Source organism: Cavia porcellus, unplaced genomic scaffold, assembly GCF_034190915.1.
Source record: "Cavia porcellus strain 051 isolate PalLab524CR breed Dunkin Hartley unplaced genomic scaffold, mCavPor4.1 scaffold_22, whole genome shotgun sequence".
NCBI lineage: Eukaryota > Metazoa > Chordata > Mammalia > Rodentia > Caviidae > Cavia > Cavia porcellus.
Window position 1 is genome coordinate 15,972,842 of NW_026947505.1, and position 21,964 is coordinate 15,994,805.

At 49.1% G+C, this 21,964-nt stretch overlaps 1 protein-coding gene across 2 annotated transcripts in view; it reads right to left on the bottom strand.

The window, feature by feature from the left end:
• The window catches only part of Enpp3 (ectonucleotide pyrophosphatase/phosphodiesterase 3), a 77,275-nt gene extending 70,801 nt beyond the window's left edge, over positions 1-6,474 (bottom strand). The window contains exons 1-3 of one of the 2 annotated variants that reach the window (XM_063233482.1): positions 6,303-6,474; positions 3,674-3,755; positions 1,552-1,674 (exon numbers count right to left, since the gene is read on the bottom strand). In XM_063233482.1, the coding sequence (XP_063089552.1) occupies positions 1,552-1,674; positions 3,674-3,755; positions 6,303-6,383 (286 nt within the window). In that variant the 5' untranslated portion in view covers positions 6,384-6,474. The remainder of the gene's footprint in view (positions 1-1,551; positions 1,675-3,673; positions 3,756-6,302) is intronic. The other variant, XM_063233481.1, reaches the window with a different exon arrangement.
• Positions 6,475-21,964: the final 15,490 nt, after the last annotated feature.

Below are 21,964 nucleotides of genomic sequence, written 5' to 3' on the forward strand. Positions count from 1 at the left end.
CAGAGGGGACATGGGCAGGGACACCAAGTGGGAGAGCCGAGTGGACAGAGCCAGGGGGAGTTTGGGGTTGTGCCTGAGACAGGAGAGCCGCAGCAAAAGAGAGCTTCTACACACAGCTGCCCTGGAGACCACAGACCGGACTGCCGGTGGGCCAGCACCCTGACCTAAACCTGAAAATATGCTCTGGGTCCAGGACGATTTCTATTTTCCTTCCTGGCGTTTTGAGACAGGTTCTCACTATGCAGCTGAGGCTGGCCTTGAGCTCACTTTATAGCCCAGGGTGGTCTCAAACTCACAACAATCCTCCTGCCTCAGCCTCCCTGAGGGCTGGGATTATAAGCATGCCCCAGTTTCTATTGAGTTTTTTTCAGTAATCTCCACAGTAATCTTCAAAGGAATCTGATCCCCACCATCCTGATCAGAGACCCCCCCGCCACACAGCCCCCTCCCAGCCCAACTGCACCCAGGGCTCAGGACAGGTCAGCCCTGCTGTGGGCAGCAGCACTGCTCCCATGCTTCCCCAGACCTGTCCTCAGCAGCTCTAGCTCTCAAGCCTTGTTCTCTGCAGGGAGCCACAAAATCTCACTGCTCTCCCCTCCCCACGGCCCCCTAAGGTTTGCCCCCCTCCCCATCCCTTACAGGAGAGCAGCTAGTGCAGTCTCAGCTCCTCAGTGGTCCCTCTCAGGTTTCTTCTTCAGCAATAAACCAGCCCGGGTGAGCCCAGCTCACACCTCAGATTCTTCTTTTCCTTTCTCCTAACCGTTTCCACAGTGGTTGTACTAATTTACATTCCCACCTGGCACTGTAGAATTTTGTTTCATTTTGTGTTTTGAGACAGGGTCTCATCGCATAATCCAGGCTGGCCTTGAACACCTGGCAATCCTCCTGCCTCGGCCTCCCCGATCACAGACTGGCACCGCCATGCTTGGCCAAGCAATGGAAATTTATGCCCCCTGGGGTAAAGGCAGCCAAACTCACTGCCTTTGCCATTCCTGGGTGCTGGCCACCCTCTGTTGTTGGGGTGGACTCCATTTCCTGGGTCTGCCTGCTCAAGAACACATACCCGCCCCCCTGCAGTGTCCTTTAACCTCAAAACCTAAAGCCAGAGGGGCTGCTGGGAGTCCCCACTTTCTTTCGCAGGAATCCGGCCTTACTTACTCCATGCTCAGTTCTTTGTTCAGGATACAAAGAGCCTGGATATCAGGGCAACTGAGTCCAGCAGCCCCGTAACACTACCACCAACCCACCTGGAACCTGGAGAGAAGGGGCAGTTTCTATTGGCCAGCACCTAGACCTTGGATTTTGGGCCTATGGGACTGTGACAAGGAGTTTGTTTGGAGTGATTTTACTTTTCGGTTGTTTTTTTGAGACAGGGTCTCACTGGGTGGTTAAGGCTCGTGATCCTCCTGCCTCAGCCTCCTGAGTGCTGGGATCCCAAGCATGTATCCCACACCTGGCTGGATTTTTGTTTTGTAAGCTGCCCCCGTTTGTTATGGTGGCCCAGGAAACTAACTAAAGTGTGTGTGGGTGAAGCTGGACGCTAAGTCCTACTTGGTTCCACGCAGGTGTTTTCAAAGTCCCAGCAGCAGTCGCCTCGGCCTTTACAGTCCTTATCGCAGTGGCAGCCCTCCAGGCCTCGGAACTCCGCCTCGAAGCACCTCCTTCGGCAGCTGCCTGTGACACAGGGGGCAAGACGGTGGGGCAGAGGTCTCGGGGTCTCTATCCAGAGCAGTGCCTGGTCCAGGCCAGGAGGACAGGCAGGGTGGTGCAGGGGTGCTGGGAGAACTAGGGGGGGGGTGGTCAAAGGTGGGGTGGGGGAGGGGAGGGTGGGCTGCACTGGGAGCCTCAACCTGACAGGTCCTGCAATGCTTAAAGAATAAGCGAAGCAGCGGGACACGGTGGCTGGCGGATGCCTGTAATCCCAGCACTCAGAAGTCTGAGGCAGGAGGATCTTTACAAGTTAAGTCCCGCCTAAACTGCACAGCGAGATTCGGTCTCAAAAACACAATAAATAAATAAGCAAAGGAGAGCAGAGCTGAGGCAGGAAGGTCACTGCGAGTTCGAGGGCAGCTTGGGCCTGGGAGCAAGACCCTGCCTCAAAAACCAATTTTTTTTTTTTTTTTTTTTTTTTTTTTTTGCTTCCCAGCCGTCAATGCTTCAGCCCTTTGGGGACTGGGCAGAGGAACAGAGGGACAGCGAGGAGGGCTTGAGGGGCAGAGGCTCTGCTCACAGAGGAAGGCTGGGCTGGATGGAAAGGCATGGTCAAGACCCCCAAGTGCAGAAAACCACAGGAGGAAGCCGGGAGCGAGCTCGGGATCGCGCAAGCGCACGCTCTCGGCGCTGACCCCCACCCCCACCTCCCAGGATTCACAGCCACAGAAGGCAAAGGGCACTGCGGGCAGAAAGCAAGGTAGCCGATGCCAGAGCAGGAATGGAAACTTAAGTGAGGAGGAATCAGGCGGAATTATGGTCCCCCAAGAGCATGCCACACCCTCGTCCCTTGGCCGCGCGTTCATGTCTCATGTGACAGCCAGGCTGTGCAGATGAGACTTCTGGGGTGTGTGTGTGTATGTGTGTGTGTGGTTTTGGTTTTGTTTTTGGCTTTTTTTTTGGACACAGGGTCTCACTGTGTATCCCAAGCTGGCCTTGAACTCACAGCAGTCCCCCTGCCTCATCCTCTCCATTGCTGGGATGTCGGGTGTGCGCCACCTTGCATAGCTGCGTATGTGATGAAAGTTGCTAACCAGTTGACCTCACCGAGAGACAGTAGAGGGGTGGCCGCCAGAGGTTAGGGAGAGCTGGAGAGAGGAGGAGGGAAGGCTGTCCCAGGGAGCTAAGTTAGTCAAAGCCGGGCGGGGTGACACAGGAAGGTGACTGCAAGATGGCAGTGGGACGTGTTTCAAACAGAACTAGGAAGAGGGAATTCGGGTGTTTTCATCCTAAAGGAGTGATACCAGAAAAGACACATGTTTATCTTGATTTGAATATTACACAGCGCAAGGCCAGGCATGGTGGTGCATGCCTATCATCTCAGCACTCAGAAGGCTGAGACAGGAGGAATGCCTTGAGTCATGTCTCAAAAAAGAAGAAGAAAACAAAAACCAACACGTAGTGTCTGTTTTTCTGCAATGTCAGAATCCCACTCCTGTGGCCGATCTCCACATCACTGTTGAAACACAATGGCCAGATGATAAATGTTTTCCAACTAATAGTCACCCTTTCACTTCCTCTGTGTCCTGTGGTATTAACTGAATGTTAATAGCCTTGAACTCACTGTGTGGCCCAGACTGGCCTCAAATTTGCAGTGAATCTCCTGCTTCAGCCTCCCCAGTGCTGGAATTACAGGTGTGCACCTCCACACCCAGTGTGAGACAGAACAGTTCTAACTCGGTATTTATTAAAGTAAGGAGAAGGTGGTGGGGAGGCTCAGAGAGCTAGACACTGTGTCAGCAGGTATTTAGGATCACAGCCAGCTGAGACAAAAGGCTGGCGACAGTTATCAGAGCTCCTGGGATGGGCAATTGAAATCTCCAGGGGCGGCTTCTGGCAGGAGGACAGAGAGTAAAGTGCAGAAAGGAGAGTGATTAGGGAGGGGGGGGCCCTCTGCTGGGGTGTGGGGCTCAAGGTGGGGAGGGGAGGAGCTCGGAGTTTGGAAGAGAGGGGCTGCCTGTACCTTGCTCTTCCTTTTCTGATTTTCTCAGTCCAAGCCCCAAGCCCAATCCGAGTGTCACTATCACCAGTAAAGCCAGGAGAACCTGTGGGGAAGGAGGAAAAGGCATTTCCATGATTGTTTTTAATGTAATGAAAAATAACCTCATCTCGCCAGCTACGTGGGAGACCAGAGGGAGGGAGGTGAGCACCTTGCTTAACGCCAGACAGATCAGACATTTCAAAATCCCAGTTACTAGAGATCTCCCAACTGAGACACTTCATCAGCTATGAGCTTACCCAGATGGAATTAAAACCAGAGCGCCAGGTACTCGGGTGTGTGCCTCCCGCCCCTGCTACTCAGGAGGCTGCAAGCAGACCGTAAGTTCCAGGGTAACTGCACAAGACCCTGCTCAAAATTCAACATAAAATTGGCTGGGGATGTATCTCAGCCGTGTGAGGACCCAGGGTTCAACCCCAGGTATCCAGGAAGCCATTTATCTTTGCCCATTTTTCCTTTTTTTCTCATTTTATTTTTAAATTTATTTATTTATTTATTGGTTTTATTTTATTTTTGTTTGGTACTGGGGTCAAACTCACAACTGCGGCTTGCAAGGCAGGCGCTTATGCCACTGAGCTAAATCCTCGACTATTTTTTTTTTTTTTTTTTTTTTTTTTGGTACCAGGAATCAAACTCGTAACCTAGCATTTGCCAGGCAGGCATTTGTGCCACTGAGCTAAACCCCCAACTTTTTTTCTTTTTTTTTTTTTTTTTTGTCTCTTTGAGTCAGGGTCTGAATATGTATTTCAGGACAGGTTTGAACTCACTTTGTTGCTCAGGCTGATCTTGAACTCGAAACAATCCTCCTGCATCAGCCTCCTGAGTGCTAGGATTACAGGCATGTGCCACCATGCCCGGTCTCTTTCTTGAGACAAAATTTCACTATGTAGCCCAGGTTGGTCTCAAACTCAAAGTGATCTTCCTGCCTCAGCCTCCCTTGTGCTGGGATTACAGGAGTGCTCCACTATCCGGGTCGTTTTTCTTTTTTTAAGTGGGCATCACTTTGGAGATCATTTCTGTAGAGGCATCCGGCACAGAGCAGAGCTGCGAGCTGCTTGACTTCCTCAGCCCTGGGCACAGAGCCCTTGGGTCACCTCCAACGGAGGAGGACAGCGTGCAGCTTGCGTGACTCCTGTGCCTGCAGCCGCGCGCTCCCGGCTCCTCAGTGTGGACCGGCTCCCAGCACCCTCCCTGCTGCTGATTGAGGTCCGCGCTGCTGATTGAGGTCCTCACTGCGGACTTTAGGCTGGAACTCGATTCCGCCACCGCAGCACCTGCGCCTTTTCCTGAGTCCTTCCCCAACCCACGATGGCCCTGATAAGCACTGGGTGCAGGACTGGCAGATGCACCAGTGCCATAAAGAGCTTGGACAAACACAGAGGACTTCCATAAGGGTTTTATAGCACCGTCGCCAAAGTACAAAGCATAGACACCGGGCACAGCAGGGTGGACTTCGTAATCCCAGCGCCCAGGAGGCTGAGACAGGAGGCTTAGCCACAAGTTTGAGACCAGCCTGAGCTACACAGCATGACTGTCTTAAAAAAAATTTTTTTTTAATTTCCTAAAGAATTATCAGAAGACACTGATAGTTTCTTTTGCTGTAATTAGGAGGCTCGGTGCTGACTCGCACTGTCTCCTGGACTCCTCTTACTGATGCTGGAAGGAACCCGGTGGGGCAGCCATGTCTGTGATTCCAGCACTCTGGAAGGCTGAGGTAGGAGGAGGACAAGTCCAAGTCCAACCTCGGCAACTTAGAATTTAGTGAGAACCTGTCTCAAAATAAAAAGCCCCCGGGTGTATGCAGCTCAGTGCAAAGGCCTGAGCTGAGGGCACTATGGGGAAACTCAGTGGAGAATATGTTGGGTTTTGCCTGGAGATGATGGAGGGGCTGGCAGGAGGAACCCAGGAGACAGCGACAATTTAGCTAGCACTCCGGCACAGCCCCTTCAGATCTCCAGGCTTTGGGAACCTCTTATGGGTTGGGTGCAATGAGGAGAAAGATAAATTGGGCAGGAGGGTGGTGCACACAAGTAATCTCAGCACTCAGGAGGCTGAGGCAGAGGATCACTGGGAGTTGGAGGCCAGCCTAGATAGTGAGAAGGCCCTATCTAGACAACCAAAGAGAGGGAGGAAGGGAGGGTTTAGCAATTTGCATGCATTGTTCGGGCCAAGGGAGTATGGAGGGGGAGGGGTTACTCTGAGCCTGCCTTTGGCAGAGTGAAAGCAAAGCCCGGGCATTGGGTGAGGAGGAAACTGAGGCAGTGGCCCCTAGAGCTTTGATGGGGAGGAGAAAGCAATACAGTCAAGCAGAGCTCTGATTGCATCTTTTAGGATGGGGATCACACCTCCTAAAAAGATGAGGAGGGATAGGCAAAGGGTACTGACAGGCTTCGGAATTTAAGAGAAGCCAAGAGTTCCAGGAAGAATGTGTCACCCTGGCGCAGCATAAAGTGACAGAGGCTCTGCTGGCAGCAGAGCGCTCACTGGCTTGACTTGGGCTCAGACTTTACCCAGGGGCCCGGAGTCTCCACTTCGGAGCCCGGGAACAGCTGGCTTCCCGTCTCCAGGGACTGGGCTGCAGGGCGGCACTCACCACGCAGAGGACCTTGTACTTCTTCCCGCTGTCCTTCCCGGCAGGCGCCTCGGCCAAGGTCAGCTTGGAATCTGAGTCCATCGTGAGCGCTGCGAGAACCTGCTTGTCCGAAAGGCAGCGGCCTCGGCTGGCTTCCCTCTGCAGCGAGGAGGAACTGACCCAGGCGCAGGCTGCGCTGGGCTTAAACGCTGGCCGCCCTCGGGGATTGGACCAGAGGGAGAGGGGGAGGGGAGGGAAGGGGAGGATGTTATTGACCCAGGGACCTGGGACCAAGGTCCATTTCAGGACCAGGTAAGCAGGTCTTCTTATTCTCTTCACACTTGACTTGTTCTGTTTTGTTTCCTTTTGTTTTGAGACAAGGTCTCCCTCCATGGCCCATGCTGGCATCAGACACTATGGAGCCCAGGTTGGCCACAAAGTTGAGGCAATCCTCCTGCCTCAGTCTCCTGCATGCTGAGATTGTGGGCCCAGTTTTCCTTTATAGTGAATGCTGATCAAGAATGATGAGATCATTGGCCAGGAGCCTGGGGCAGGAGGATTGCTTCAAGTTCAAAGCCAGCCTGGGTTACATAGTGAGTTAAAGGCCAGCCTGAACTGCATAGCAAAACCCTGTCTCAAGAAGACAAAAATAAATAGATAGATAGATACAATCATCAAATTTCGATGTAATTTGATCATTTATATTTATCTTCCACATCCCAAACTGGCCTCAAACTTGTGGTGATCCTCCTGCCTCAGCCTCCCAAATGCTGGGATTATAGGTGTGAACCACCACGCTGGATTTATCTTCTTTAAAAATAACCCCAAAACAGCAAGTCTTATTACAAGATGGTTTATTACAAGACGTATTATTACAAGATGGTTGTACATTGATATACACTTCATGTGATGGTTGAAAGTTAACATAATAGAATGTGTTTTTGCTGTGCGGTGGTGTGTGCCTATGACACCAACCACTCAGGAAGCTGAGGCAGAAAGATCAAGTTTGAGGCCAGCCTGGATTACATAATGAGATCCTGTCTCAAAAGAAAATGAGCCTTGTTTTATCATTTTAAGAATTCTTTATTTTGGGGCTTTTTGTTTTTTGAGACAGGGTCTAGCTGCGTAATGCAGGCTGAACTTGTACTCCCGATGTAGCCTAGGTTGGCCTCAAACTCATGGCGGTCCTCCTGCATCAGCCTCCCATATCTTAAGAGTCCTTAAACTGCACTGAACCATTGTAAAGTGTTGAAGTCTGTGACAGTTGTGTCTTTCACTTTACATGTTCACAGTTTAAGACATGTTTTGATAGCTCGTGTCAAAATTAGTGGTATCCCTGAAAAACCACTTGATTGGGGTTTAGTAGGTGAACTACAGCAATGGTGCACACTGTGTGACTTACTCCCCCTGAGTCACATATTTACCAGATGCCAGAACCAGAACTAAAATGCAAACATCCTAACTTCCCGATTCAAGGTAATTTTCACGAATCCACTAAAATTTCCTATTTTCTGATGTACATAGCTGCGGAGTTCAAATACTCTACTGTGTGTTGAGTTGAGGGTTACAGGCTTATGATTATAACAGATGAATTAATGGCAGCAGGGCCGTGGTGCATGCCTATAATCCCAGCAGCTGGCAGGCTGCGGCAGGAGGATTTCTGAAGAGGCCAGCCGGGGTTACATAGCGAGACCCTGTCTTAACCAAAACCAAACCCACATGGCAACATTGATCACTTCTGTCTTCTTTGTATAAACCAGCTGTACTGCAGCGCTCACCACCTATGTGAACATGTCACAGCCCAGGCTACCTGCCCCCCCCCCAAAAAAAAAACCTCCTGATACCTCACTCTGGGACCCACACATCTTCCCTCAAAAGCATCTGTGATCTTCCGGGGATGAGTGGGTGAGAAGGATGCAGAGGGCGCGCGGAGCAAGAAACTGGGTTTTCTGTGCCCGTGTCACCAGCTGGTGACACAGGACCTTGGAATAGCGCGGTAGAGAAATGTGATCGCTCCCAACGGGCCAAAGGTCAGGCACACTTCTCCCCAAATCAAAGAAAGGATTCCTAGCATCCCAGGTGGCTAAGTTATTTAGAGATTTCTGTCGCAGGCAGGCGGTGAGGGCTGGGCCTGGGAGGTCAGCGCAGAGGACCAGCCTGGCCAGGTGCACTTGCAGGCCGGGGCTCAGGACAGGAGAGGAGCCCCGCACCCACTGACGCCCCCTAAGAGGTGAAAAGCCAATCGAGCTTGGTGATAGCTGGTTATCCAAATAAGAATATTAGTTCAGCTTTAAGTTTTCCAAAAATATAATCAAATCAACAGTAGCACTGATGCTCTCCAGTGACATCCCACCCTGTGAGGGGGACCACAACCTCTTTGCTATGCCCCCTCCAGGAAAGTCCTTGGAAAGTCCCAGATGCCCTTGCACCTGACTTATTTCCCATTGGCTCTCCATGCAGTGGCTATTACCTAAGCACCTATCCTCGCACTCCTATTGGCTCACCGTAGTTTTGTCCCGTCCCACCCCCTCGTGTGATTTCCCATTGGATCAATGCTATCTGAGCGACCATGCCTGTAATCTTATTAGTTGGCTATAGTTTTGTCTCACTTTACACCCATATCACCTTGTGGTTGTATTCTATAAACTCTTTTGAGAAGCAGGTTCCCTGGGTCACTCCCTCGGGACCCCATTTCTGTTACCCTTTGAGTCTTTCTCTCAATAGGTACTTTCTACGCTTAACCTCCCTTGTTATTAGAATGCATTCGTTGATTTTAGAGAACAGGAACTTGTAGTCTCAGACCTCTAGCAGGTCAGGAGTTATGTTTCCCTTATGTCATGTGAATTACTTGGAGGTCTTGTATCATCCCTGTATCATACACTCTTTAGCATAAGGAACAATGGAGGTTAAGGGTAGCAAATTTTAAAATGGGTGAGGGGGCACACACTGGTAATCCTAGCACTTAGGAGGCTGAGGCAGAAGGATCGCTGTAAGTTTGAGGCCAGCCTGGGTTACATAGCGAGAACTTGTCACACACACACACACACACACACACACATGCACACGCACACACATGCACACGCACACACAAGAAAGAAAGAAAGAAAGAAAGAAAGAAAGAAAGAAAGAAAGATTTTACTGAAAGAGAGACAGCTCCTGAGCAAGACAGAAGGGGACATAGAAAACAGATTGCCAACAAACCTGCTTGTCAGAGAAAGTTTTGTAGAGCAAAACCACAAGGTGGTTACAACGTGGAGCAAAACTATGATCAACCAATAAAATTACAAGTACAGCTACTAAAGTAATATCTGTCCAATAGGAAAGCCAGTACTGTCACTGGTATATGGAAAGAGCAAGGAAGAGATGAATCCGGAGGTGCTGGCCACCCACCCAAGCGCTGATATCCTTCTGGATCTTGTTGGGCCTGGTGACGCCAGTTACAGCGTACTGCTTATCTGCTGCGGAGGCCATGTAGTCCTGGTCATTCTGTCTTATCTTGCAGCCTGGCCACCAAGGGGTGCACCTCCAACTGATACAGGGGAAATGCGAGTATCAGGTCTAAGAATGAATTCTAAGGCACAATGGAGGTAAATAGTAGGAAAATCTATTGGAGAAATGGAATGGGGAATAGGAATAGCTCCTGATGTTACAGGCAGCTTAGTTAGTTGGAAATATTCTAGGCAGTCAGACAGGGCTGGGGCCTCAAAGAAGCCAAATGCTGAAAGTCACAAGTGACCTCTGAGGAGACAGGCACCTCCTGCTGTGGGCCAGATCTCAAGACAAAATTGAGGAAGTCCAGAGTTGCCATTCCAATCCCCTACAGAATGCTGTTAAGCATTCCTGCTTACTACGTGACCCATTTCCCCATTTGTGCTTGATCTAATCAATTTTACCTGAGCATTTCATCTTATTGGTTGACCACAGTTCTGTCCACCCTATGCCCACCTTGTGAGTTCCCATGTTTTCCCCACTATGGACCTGCCTATCCTCATGATTTTGCTCTACAAAAGTCCCTAGAAAAGACAGTCCCTAGTAACCCACTCAGGACCCCTTCTGTCTCTCAGAAGTTTTTTTTCTCTCAATAAATATATTCCACTCAACCTCCACTGTTCCTAAAATTCATTCTTCAGTTTTAGGGAATGTGAACTCATATGAGACATCTAGTAGGTTAGGAGTTTCATTCCCTTGTATCACTGAGCCAGGAGGGGTAGGCCTCCTGAATGGGTTACCAAGGAGCCCACTTCTCAGGAGAAGTTTTATAGAGCACAGTCACGAGGAGAGTACAATGTTGGTCAAAAGTATGATTAGCCAATTAGATTGCAAGTATAGCAGCTCAGGTAATACTGGTCTAACGGTAGCAAGGTGCAGGAGTGACATTGTCGAAATAATACTGGTCAATATCTGCAGTCTTAAACCTGTCTTTGGTTTTAGTAGTCTTAGTCTTAGTGGGTGGGAGATAATAGGCAGTCTCAAAGGGGGATACCCATAATTCCGAGCCTCTAGCCATCCCTTAGGGAACACATGTAAAACTGGCCATTGTGATTTTAATCTTCAGATGCACCTCCAGCCACAGTCCTGATGGGTTCTCATCTTCTGCACTGACTCCCTTAAGGGCCAGCCCTGTCTGACTGTTTGGAATATTTCTACCTAAATTTAGCTGTCTATAATACCAGCACCATGACCCAGCGATAGGCTTAAAACCCCACTTCTCCTGGGTTCAGCCTGTGGCCAGACAGAAGATACAGAAGATACAGACACCTCAGCAAGAGACCCAGGTCCCATTTTACCCCCACAGGCAAAAGTGGAAGAGGTCCAGGTACAGGAGGGAGGAAGCGGGTCTGAAAGTGTCTGCTGTGCCATTGTATCCCCAGCCACCACTGTTTCTTGTCAAAAATGAGTTAAGGAACCAACTGTGGCAGCATATGCTTATCAATGCAGTGCTCAGGAGGCTGAGGCAGGAGGATCACAAGGAGTTCAAGGACAGCCCAGGCTACACAGTGAGTTCAAGGCCAGCATGAACTGTGTAGTGAGACCCTGACTCAGAAGAGCAGCAATGAATTTCTAATAGAAACATGTATTAACAGAAATAAAAATTTAGAACAGTATTTCTAAAAATCATGTCTAAAGCTTTTTCCTGTTTTGTTTTATTGTTTGAGATAGGGTCTCCTTATCCAGCTTGGGTTGGCTTCAAACTCATGGGAATCTTCCTGCCTCAGCCTCCAAAGTGCTGGGATTACAGGCGTGTGCCACCATGCCTGGCTCTTCCTGAGTTCTTATTGCCCTAAACAATGAATTAGTCAAAATGATTAGAAAAAGGGAAGTCAGGTTTTATGTGGGGAACCATGAAGATGACTGTACTTGACTGTCTTTGAAAAGAGCAGTTATGTCCGTTTTGCATAACGTGGCCTTATCTCCATGTACTGATATGTACCCAGCTATAGGTTATTTCTTTGTCCCTTCAGTTGGCGTTAAGCAATGTGAATTGGGCTGGTTGAGGAGCTGATGTATAATCTCTAAAGCAAAACCACAGGTCAGTGTTACCCCACCCAGTGACTCCCCAAAAACATGGTTGCATAACGCAGCATAAAGAGCCGTGCTCCACACTGATGGCTGGGACTGAGCCTGGAGAAAGACACTGTGATTTTCCAGTGTTACAGGCAGCTGAGTTAGAAATATTATAGGGGTCAGACAGGGCTGGGCCCTCAAAGGAGCCAGGACAGAAGTTCAAATACATTGCAGCCTTGGAAGAGACATCACCTGCTGTGGGCCAGATCTCAAGACAAAGGCAAAGCAAATATACCCACATCCTGAAGATCCAGAGTCCAAACAGTTCTCTATCACCTGAGAAGTCAGGAGTCACATCCCACTCCCCTACAGGAAGAGTCCCTGGTGTTGAGCATGCCTGCTCACTAGGGGACTCCTCCCCTATTTGCTCCTAATTGAATCAATTTTCCCTGAGTAATTCATCTTATTGGTTGACCACAGTTCTGTCCCACCTTATGCCCACCTTGCAAATTCCCATTTTCCTGTATCTTTGACCCATCTAATTTCACAATTTTGTTCTATAGAAGTTCCTGGAAAAGACAGAGTCCTTGGCAACCCACTCGGGTCCCCTTCTGTCTCTCTCAGAAGTTTTCTTTTTCTCAATAAATACATTCTGCTCTTAACCTGTTGTTGTTCCTAAAATTCATTCTTTGATTTTAGAGAACACAAACTAGTTCTGGACATAGTAGGTTGGGAGTTACATTCCCTGGTATCACCAGGACAAACAGGACTGTGCATGAGAACTGAAGCACCGACCCCAAATTGTTAAATCCTACACGATTGTGTCATGCAGATTGCTCTCTCTGCGATTCTTGCCCTCTGCTTATCCTAGAAGTGGTCTCAGGCCTCCTACCCAGCCCAGCTCATGGTAGTCACTCATGGCAGTCAGGCAGTCACTACCTCCCACCACTCTCACTGTCACACATCCCCGAGACACTCCCCTCAGGGAGAATTAATAAAGCCCGGGTTGGGCTTTAGGCAGGGCCTTTGTTCCCGTTAACACCACCTTGGCTGGACTTAGGACCCTTTGGCTCCCATAACTATATCTATGCCTCAGTGTCTTTCTTTTCCCTGTGGGTTGCACTGGGAATGGTAGACTGGCACTAACCCACTGGAATTGCAATCAATAATCCTTGGGATTACAGTTACAAACCTTCCTGGACCAAGATGAGGATGGGAAAGGGCTCTCTACAGTTTTACATTTGTTAAAACAAACAGTACCAGGTGCAGACCTGCCTGAAGACAGAGCTGCAATGGCCCCTGGCTCAGAGACCACAGTCTTTTGTGCCCCCCACTCCTTAGGGCAAATCTAGGGCACCCTATTAAAAATCTATTTGATTTCTTGCAACCTGAAGCCAGCACTCTTAGATGGGTCCCAGATAAGGAAAGAGAGAGAGAGAAAGAAAGAGAGAGGAGGAAAAAATAGAAACAAAGCTTTTATAAGTAAGGGAAGAGGAGTTAGAGGGGAGGGAATGGAAAAAAGAAGCAAGAAACATCGTGTACAGGTACAAATTCCCTGTGATGAATGTGATCATTACGTATAACTAAAATGTACCGGTAGAATTAAAAAAACCAAAACTAATACAAACCAGCTTTCCCCTCCATTCGTGGCCCTTCTCCCCATGCTCCTCCTGGGCTCCCTGACTGACAGTGCCACACTGCCAGCCCTGCAGTACCCTAATCCATTGCCTGCAGTCTGCCTGTCTGCTTCCCATGGCTTCCCGCACAAAAAACTGCAGCCTGGGCTTTCTCCAGGGTGAGGGTTTGTGAGCCTCCTCCCTCCATCCCTCACCCCCCCTCACTGTTTCTCCCCACTGAACCAGTTAGTGTGAGCATGGCTGGTCCCTGAAACCAAAGACCATGGTGTGTCCCATTGATTGTAACCTTTTGGTGCTTAGCACTCTGCCCAAATCCCCTCCCCAAGAAAACTTGAAAATTAGGGGATTCCATGTAAATTGTTGAACCTGTGTTAACTCGGACCCCGGTATGTAATTCAAGAAAGCAAGAAATTAAAATTTGGGAAGCAAAGGCTTTATTTTCAGGCCTGGTGACACAGCCTCCAGGAGCCAATTTGGAGACTGCACACCTCACAGCTAAAAGTCAGGGCTTTTATCTTGTAAAATCCACAAGCAGCTGCTGGTCACACAATCTAAGGAAGGGGATGGGGGTGTGACGCACTACAAAGCAGAAAGTCTCCCTGCATACTATGCAAGTCTCCCTGCATACTAGCAAGTTTAGATAAGAAGAAATCTTGTTTTCCTTAGCAAAGAATAGAGAAGTCTAACAGTAATTAACAACCTTAGTTACCTTACTTTAGCACCACAACTGTTCTATTTGTAGAGGGCAACAATGGTTAACATATCAATTAGGTAAGATTTTACAATTCTTTACAGAGGAGAGCATTGATTAATATATCAATCCTTTACTCAGAGGGAAAAGGAAAACACACATTTACAGTAAGGCCAAGTTATAGGTATGATACAAACGAAGCTATTTTTGTGAAGAATGTACAATCTAATACAATCTAATGCAATTAACACAATTTGTGACGGGCCCACCGGCTTCGGTGTGATAGTTAGGGGGGCTTAGGTTATAACAGAACCCAGGATTTGGATTTGTTTTTTGTTTTTTTGTTTTCCAGTCCTAGGATGGAGCCCTGGGACCTTCACACCGAGCTGCACCCAGTTTTTTTTTTGTTGTTGTTGTTTTGTTTTGTTTTAATTCTGATCCTGGGTCTAGCTGGGTCACAATGTCGCAAGGGCAGACCGGATGTTCTCAGCTTCCTGCTGCAGGGACCCTGGGGTGGGGGTTTGACCGCTGTGCCTCGGGCAAACTCTGACCTTTGCAGGCAGACTTGCTCATTTCTCAGAGGAGCCCCCCTGAGCTGTGGGGTCAACCTGCATGCAGACGGTGCCCCTGCATATGGCTAGTGTAGCTCAGAAATGAAAACCCACATCAACCCCATCTATTGCCGTCCTGGCACGGGTACTTCCAAAACAAAAATCCAACTGATATCAAAGATGGGCTCAAATTTCTAGCACCCCAAGATGTTTGGTTTTTGTATAATCAGCTGTCATGTGCTTCAGCTTTGTGGATTTCTGGGTTCTGATCTGCTGTTTGCACTTGGGATTCTCTTTCTACACTGCTTGACTCTGGTCACTTCCGCGATGGTTAGTTTTCATTGTTTTTGAGACAGTCTCACTATGTAGTTGAGCTCAGTGGCAATCCGCCTGCCTCAGCCTCCTGAGTGCTGGAGTTACACATGTGCATCACCAGGCCCAGCTAAATCTTTCATTTCATAGTGACCTCAGATGATCTCTAAGTCACTAAATTTTTTATCCTGTCATGGAGATGCACACCTGTAATCTTAGCACTTGGGAGGCTGAGGCAGGAAGATCACCATCAGTTCGAAGCTAGCTTTGGCTACATAGTTAGATCTTGCCTCAAAAACCAGGAATATATAAATAAATAGAAAGGAGACCTCAGATCACATAATAACAGAGGCAGACGGGTCAACTTCAGGAAGGCCAAAGATGCAAGAAAGGCAGAGAAGGATGGTGGACCACGCATAGAACAGGCCGAGCCCGTGGGCAACAAGCATGGGCAGGACGGAGGTAGCGCCTTGTCAAGTAGGTTCAGGATGAGCTGGGTGAGGACCGGCTCTCTGCAGCCAGCAAGGCCAAGCAGCAGTGGATTCAGGACCCAGCAGGGAATGGGACAGCGGCAGGGCTGATCCGAGAGTGAATGGAGGGAAATGCAGCACTGCTGGATGGGAACAGTGGAAGAGTGGACTCCTGCTTAGCGGCAGCAGCTCGGCCCTGTGAGCAAGCAGCAAGGGCAGTAAGGAATTTAATGTGGGACTGAGGTCACCTGCAGTCCCCTGACACCAGTTCTGGGTGCCAGCCTATGCTGACTGCCTCTGCAGTCTGGGCACAGTGCATATACCTGTAATCGGGAGACTGAGGCAGGAGGATCTCTGCAAATGTGAGGCCAGCCTGGGCTACATAGTGCAAGGCCAGCCTGCATGACATAGTGAGATTCTGTCTCGAAAAAATAAAATGGCAAGACTCCTGTCTGTTTCAAATTTCTGAAACAATTTTACTTCCACATACTTTCCAGGTCTTCACAGGCTCTCCCTCTCTCTCTTTTTGGACAGCTTACTGCACTTCAATGGCCATACTGAAGATTTTGCAGCTGAGATCATCATAATAAGGGAGAAACCAGGTCAGTCACCAAATATCAGGGACCCGGCCAAGACCCTCCAACTGCGTATAGGAGGGGTAGATGATGGAGGAAATAAGAAACTGAGACAAATCTAGTAATGTGTGATGGGGCCTGGGAGGTCAGTGCCTCAGGACGGGCAAAGACCCAGATGCTCCAGCCAGCCACTGTTACTGGGTGTGTGCAGTGCAGGGTGTGTGTGCACAGTGACAGGAGGGCCAGTGGAAGATTCAGAGGTTGATGACACTGCAGGCAATGGGTCGTCCTGGGCTGACTCAAAAGGCAGAGACGATGTTATGCTAAGAAGGATCTTGCCCTGGAGCGCTCTTTTTCATCTAAATGTAGCCTTAGTGGTGGAAGAGGATGGCCCATCCCAAGAGTTAACGGGAAGTCTCAAAAGGGTGATGCCATAATCCCAAGCCTCCATTCATCCCACAGGTCCATGTGAATTCCTGGTCCTCAGTAGCCAAAGGTGATTGGGTGATTTGTCCTCAATGTAGAGCAGTGCAGAATATTGAAGAGAGGAAGCAAGTAAATAAGAGTTTACTAAGTGCGGAGGGCATGGAAGAGTCACCATGAGGAAGGCTGGGGGCTCTCCCTGCAGACAAAGGCTCTGATGGGGAAGGGCTCTGGTGGCTGGTGTGAGCTGATTTATTTTGTGGGAGTGCAGGGGATTGGGTAAACCTTTACATGCTTGGCACAGGCTTTTGGGAGGGAGAAGCCACAGGGCTTCTGGGAAGAAGGAGGTATGCATTGTCATGGCTCGGCACTGAGCCACTGCCATGACAATTGTGCTGTCTCTCAGATGGGGGATCTAACATTCCCATCTCTTGGTGTTAGGGAGCACTGTGGAGTCTCTCTGACTGCTTCCTGCTGAGAGGAGGCTGCCACTGGAGCCTAAGGTAGAAGAGAATGGGATTGAGGGATCCCTTTCAAGTCTGAGCTTGTAGGGTAGTGATGTTGCTCAGTAGTAGGATTTCTTTGGTAGTGAATGCCTACATTCTGGCTTGGACAAATCATGAGAGGAGCCTAAAGGCACAGGGAGCAAAAAAGCAAAAAAATTACTATGGTAATTATGAGACCCATTACTATGGTAATTATGAGGCATTAGAATGGGTGCTCAGGACCCTAGGGAATCCCACCATGAAGACCAAGGGGTGGCTCTGGAAAATATTATTTCCTTGTATATCAGCTGCTAGTTTTTTGAGTTTTTGTATCTGATCTTTGACTATACCTGACTGGTTGACAAAGTAGCAGCATTCTTCTCCTAACATGGCATAGTGTCGCCCTTTTCCTGCTGTGAGAATACTGAGTCTCCTTCTTGTTGGTGAACTACTGTGGCCAGTGAGTGTATTTGATCTTGGAGTGAATTAACATTTGGGGGTGTGTGAGTATTGTAGGGTTAGGTGAAGGAATAGATTGAGGTAGAGGAGGAAGCCTATCATGTTGACTAAGGCAATTGAGGAATGGAAACAGTAAGATTATTAATATGAAGAGTGTGATAACTGTTAGCCTTTTGGTGCATTTTTTTTTGGAGTAGAGTGTTAGAGCACCTGTGAGGAAGAGGAGAAGTGCAGAGCTCTATATAGGCCAAAACCAGGTGGGGCAGCAAAGCGTTAGTGTTTGTGTTGTGTTAATCGAGGATGGGTGGGAACTACTGAACATGAAAGCCATAAATTCCCTTTAGTATGTTTGGGATTGAGATTACCAGGCAGCAGATGATATCTCTTCCTCTGGGTGATGTGAAACCAGCATGAGAATCCCTCTACCTTGACTGCAGTTGAAGTCACAAGGTTTACCAGGTGAAGTCTGTTTTACTCAGGTTGAGGAGTTGAAGTTGAACCTGTGGGTTTAGGAATTTTAATATAGATTAAGTGTCATGGAGATAAAGGAGGATCTGGTGTGTGTCCCTCGAAGGGTTGAGGGAGACAAAGATCTACATATTATTGAAGGAGGTGTTGGAGGAATGAGAGAACCACACTATAGTCAGCTAAGGGAGGAAGATGAGAAGGTGAAGTCAAGTTTTGCAAGACAAATGGTGTATTGTACATAAGCTCAGAGGGGCTTGACTGAGTAGGTGACCTGGGAAGAGCTCGGAGTTTTGTAGGGGCTAGAGGTAGGAGTAGAGAGAGAAGAATCATGTGTATGTGAGAAGGAAGTATGAGTTCATTGAAGAACATCTGTGCAGCCACATAGCGGACTTATCTCTGTGTCTGCTGTAGGAGTGGGCAATAGGGTGTTGCTGGTTGAGATTGTGACAGTGGGGTCTCATAGTAGAGTTAGATGTATTTATTGTAGCTGTGACGGGGTCATTAGACCTGGGAGTATCTTGTGAGAAATTAGATTGACTGGCTGGTGTGGTGAGTAGACTGTGATTGGCTGTCCTAAAGTGAACTTTTTGGCTTTTTGTGTCAGGATGGCTGTTGCTGCTATCACCTGATGGCAGGGAGGCCATCCTCTAACTGTAGCTGTTTGGGGGCCTTAAGCTTCGTGAAGGAAGTGTCAATTGGCATAGTGGGGTCTAGGGGTTCTGAAAGAGGCCCTTTAGAGACCTGGTATAGTGGCTGAGCTAAGGAAGCAAAGTTGGGGGTCCAGAGGTGAAAACGTTTGATAGGTCTAAAAAGGATAATATTCTTTGTTTTGTGATTGGTGTCTGTAAGTCAGAAAGGAGTCTTGTGGTCAGAGGTTATGGACCATGTGGTGAATGTAAGCATGAGGCCTAAAATTTGACCTTTGGTGAGGCGATTTGAGCTTTGGAGTGAGAGACCTTGTGTCTTCTACTACAGAGAAAGTTGAGTAAGGAAGCTGTGTGTTGTGTTGTTGTGGCACAGGAAGGGGAACAGAGAAGTCATCTATGTACTGAATGAGTGTACCAGGCTGTAGATTTGTAGTTATAAGATCGTTGACTAAGGCGTGGCTGAAGGAGTGAGGGCTGTCTCTGAATTCCTGGGGTAGCACTGTCTGTGGTAGTTGAGTGGACAGAAAAGTAACTGAATCCATCCATATAAACATGAAAAGGTCTTGGCATCAGATATAAAGGAATAGTGAAAAATGTACTTTTATGTCTAGTGCAGGAAAGTGAGAGATCTGTGGAGGAATGTGAGACAGCGTAGTGTGAGGGTTTGACACCCCCGGGTGAACTGGCGTTATCGTACTGATGATGACTCTGGGATTTTGGACTAGGCGATAGGAGCTGCTGGATTTGAAGACAGGGAGAACAGGGTGTCATAAGGCGAGTGAGTGACTTTTAGAAACCCAAGTTAACAAGCAGCAGATAATAGGTTTAAGTCCCTGTTGATGTTTAGGGGCCATTAAGTATTGGGGAACAGAAGGGAAGACTGAGGGGTGTTTGAGGTGAATTAGCAGTGGAGTAATGTGGGTGGCATGAGTGTCTCAGACTGCAGGGTCCCTGAGGGAGGAGGGCAGGGGAGGGGCTGAGTCAGGGTCTATGATGGTGAGACTGGAGTCTGTGGGGAAAGGGAGAGAGTGTAAGAGAAATTGAGTTTTTGGAGTAGAACTTTAATCAAAAAGAAGCACAGGACAGGTTGGGATAGTAACACAGCTGTGTGTAAGGGCAGCGTTTAGAATCCGCAGGAGCAGGTTTTGTCTGAGGAGGTCATGTACGTTGGCTGTCAGCTCCCACGACACAGACTGCAGACGGGAACACTGGCCTGGGAACTCGGGAAGAGCATTACGGGTGGCCTGCGTGTCAGTAAGGAAAGAGAAGGTTTAACCTGAGATGTGCAGGGAGACTCAGGGCTCTGAGAGAGAGACCTTGGTGAGGCCGTGGCCCCAGCCCCACCATCCCCTTCAGCAGCCATGCAGAGCAGATCAGCTGGTGATGAGGCCGAGGCACCAGTGTCCCGTCCTGTGAGGCTGGGGCAGGTGATGACTGACCCACTCTGGTGTGGACAGGGCAGTTGTACTTCCAGTGGCCTTCTTGGTTGCAGATAGGTCCGGCTCCCAGTCATGGCTGCAAGTCAGGATAGGCTTGTGTCCAGCGCTGTTTTTATGCCAAACTTGAAACATGATGTTGGGGGGGGGTCCTCGGGTTTTTAGATTTTTTTTTTCCTCCAGCCTGTGTTTTATCTGGAGCCTGGAGTGCCGCTCACTGCAGCTATAGCTGCTGTGGCCATAAATTGGCCTTAGAGTTTTAGCCTGGAACATAACCTTTTTAAGGTCATCCTATTTCTGTTTTTTTCGGTCTATCATTGAAGACATGGAAAGTCATATGTAAGAGGTCTCCCTGAGGGGATTGAAGACCAGGGTCGGATGTTCTGAATTTAGTCTGAAAGTTTGGTGCTGCTTGGGAAATAAAATGGGAGTTTAGGAAGACCACAGGTTCAAGTATGATGGACAGGGGGAGAGAAGGGGGGACAGAGTTGGGTAAACAGAGGAGGAGCTCACAGTGGTGTAGTCCTCTGAGAGTAACTGTGAGATGAGGAGGAGGAGGAGGAAGAAGGCGGGGGTGGGGCAGAGAGAGCAGGGGCCTCACTGTGAGTTATGGCTATAGCGGGGAGGTATTTCATCTACCGGTCTCAGAAACAAGAGAGGAGAGAGTCACAGTGGCAAGCTGATAAAGGAGGAGGACCTGTGAAGTGAGTTACAAGAATTTAGGAGGCCTTGCAGGTTTGGAATAGGTCAGGGTGTGCCCGCAGCTGTCCATAAGGTATTTACCCCACTTGTCGTTTCAGTAGTAAAAGTCACAATCTCTTAATGTGAGCCTCTTTGGTCTGAGAGTTTGTAGCCCCAGTGTGTCTAAGCGCAGCCCAGAGGAATGATTTTGTCGAGTAACAATTATTACCCATGTGTTCCAATTAGGAAGGTGAGCCAGTGTCCGGAGGGTTGGGAATCAGCGGAGAATCCTCACCCTCCAGTGAGGCACAGCCAGTAGCAGCGTAGTCCCAACAAGACCTCTCTAGTCCTCACCAGAGGAGGCCTGTGGGGTCCCAAAGGACGCAGAGGACCCAGAATGACGTAGAGTAGTAGGGGGATGTCCTGATGTGGCCACGATTTTGGACAGGCACCCCAAAGTAGAGGGGAGGCTCACGTTGGACCTGACAAGATGAAGGCCAGTGTTGGATGTTGGCTAGAAACGGCAAGACTGAGGAGTCCCCAGTCCCAGAGAGAGAGAGAGAGAGAGAGAGAGAGAGAGAGAGAGAGAGAGAAGCAGAGAGGAGAGGTCCGTAGGCTGGAGGGGGCTCAGGCCAGGGGACAGATTCCCCAGGAGCCACACAGCCTCAAACCTCTGGAGTCATGGAACCAACTCAAGGAGTGATTTGTCCTCAATCTAGAGCAATGCAGAATATTAAAAAGACGAGGCACGTAGATAAGAAAAGAGTTTAATAAGCAGGGAGGCACAGAGAGGTCACCACAGAGAAGGCTGTGGTGGCTCTCTACAGACAAAGGGCAGGTTCTGCCTGATACAGGCTCTGATGGGGGAGGGGCTTTGGTGGCTCGCGTGAGCTGAGTTATTTTGTGAGAGCACAGGGATTGGGTAAACCTTTATATGCCTGAGCTTTGGCATAGACTTTTGGGAGGGAGAAGCCATAGGGCCCCTGGGAAGAAGGTGTGCATTGTCGTGGCACAGCTTTGAGCCATTGCCATGATTATTGTGCTGTCTCTCAGTCGGGTGGACCTAACACTCGCAACGATCCTCCTGCTTCAGCCTCCCCAGTGCTGGGATTAGAGGCATGCACCACTACGTTTTGGGTATTTTCAATGAAGGAAAACTAGCTTTTCCCAAGGATGGCAAAGTGAATGACGGACGCTAGGGGGCGCTCTGCATCCAGCTCTGAGCTAGCAGAGCGCAGCCCCTGTGCAGAGGCCGCCGGCTCCTCTCAGGGACTAGGCAGGCTCCGGGACGAGGTGGCACTCGTGGAGACCTCGCGCCTGCGGCCCACATCGCACCTTGGGGT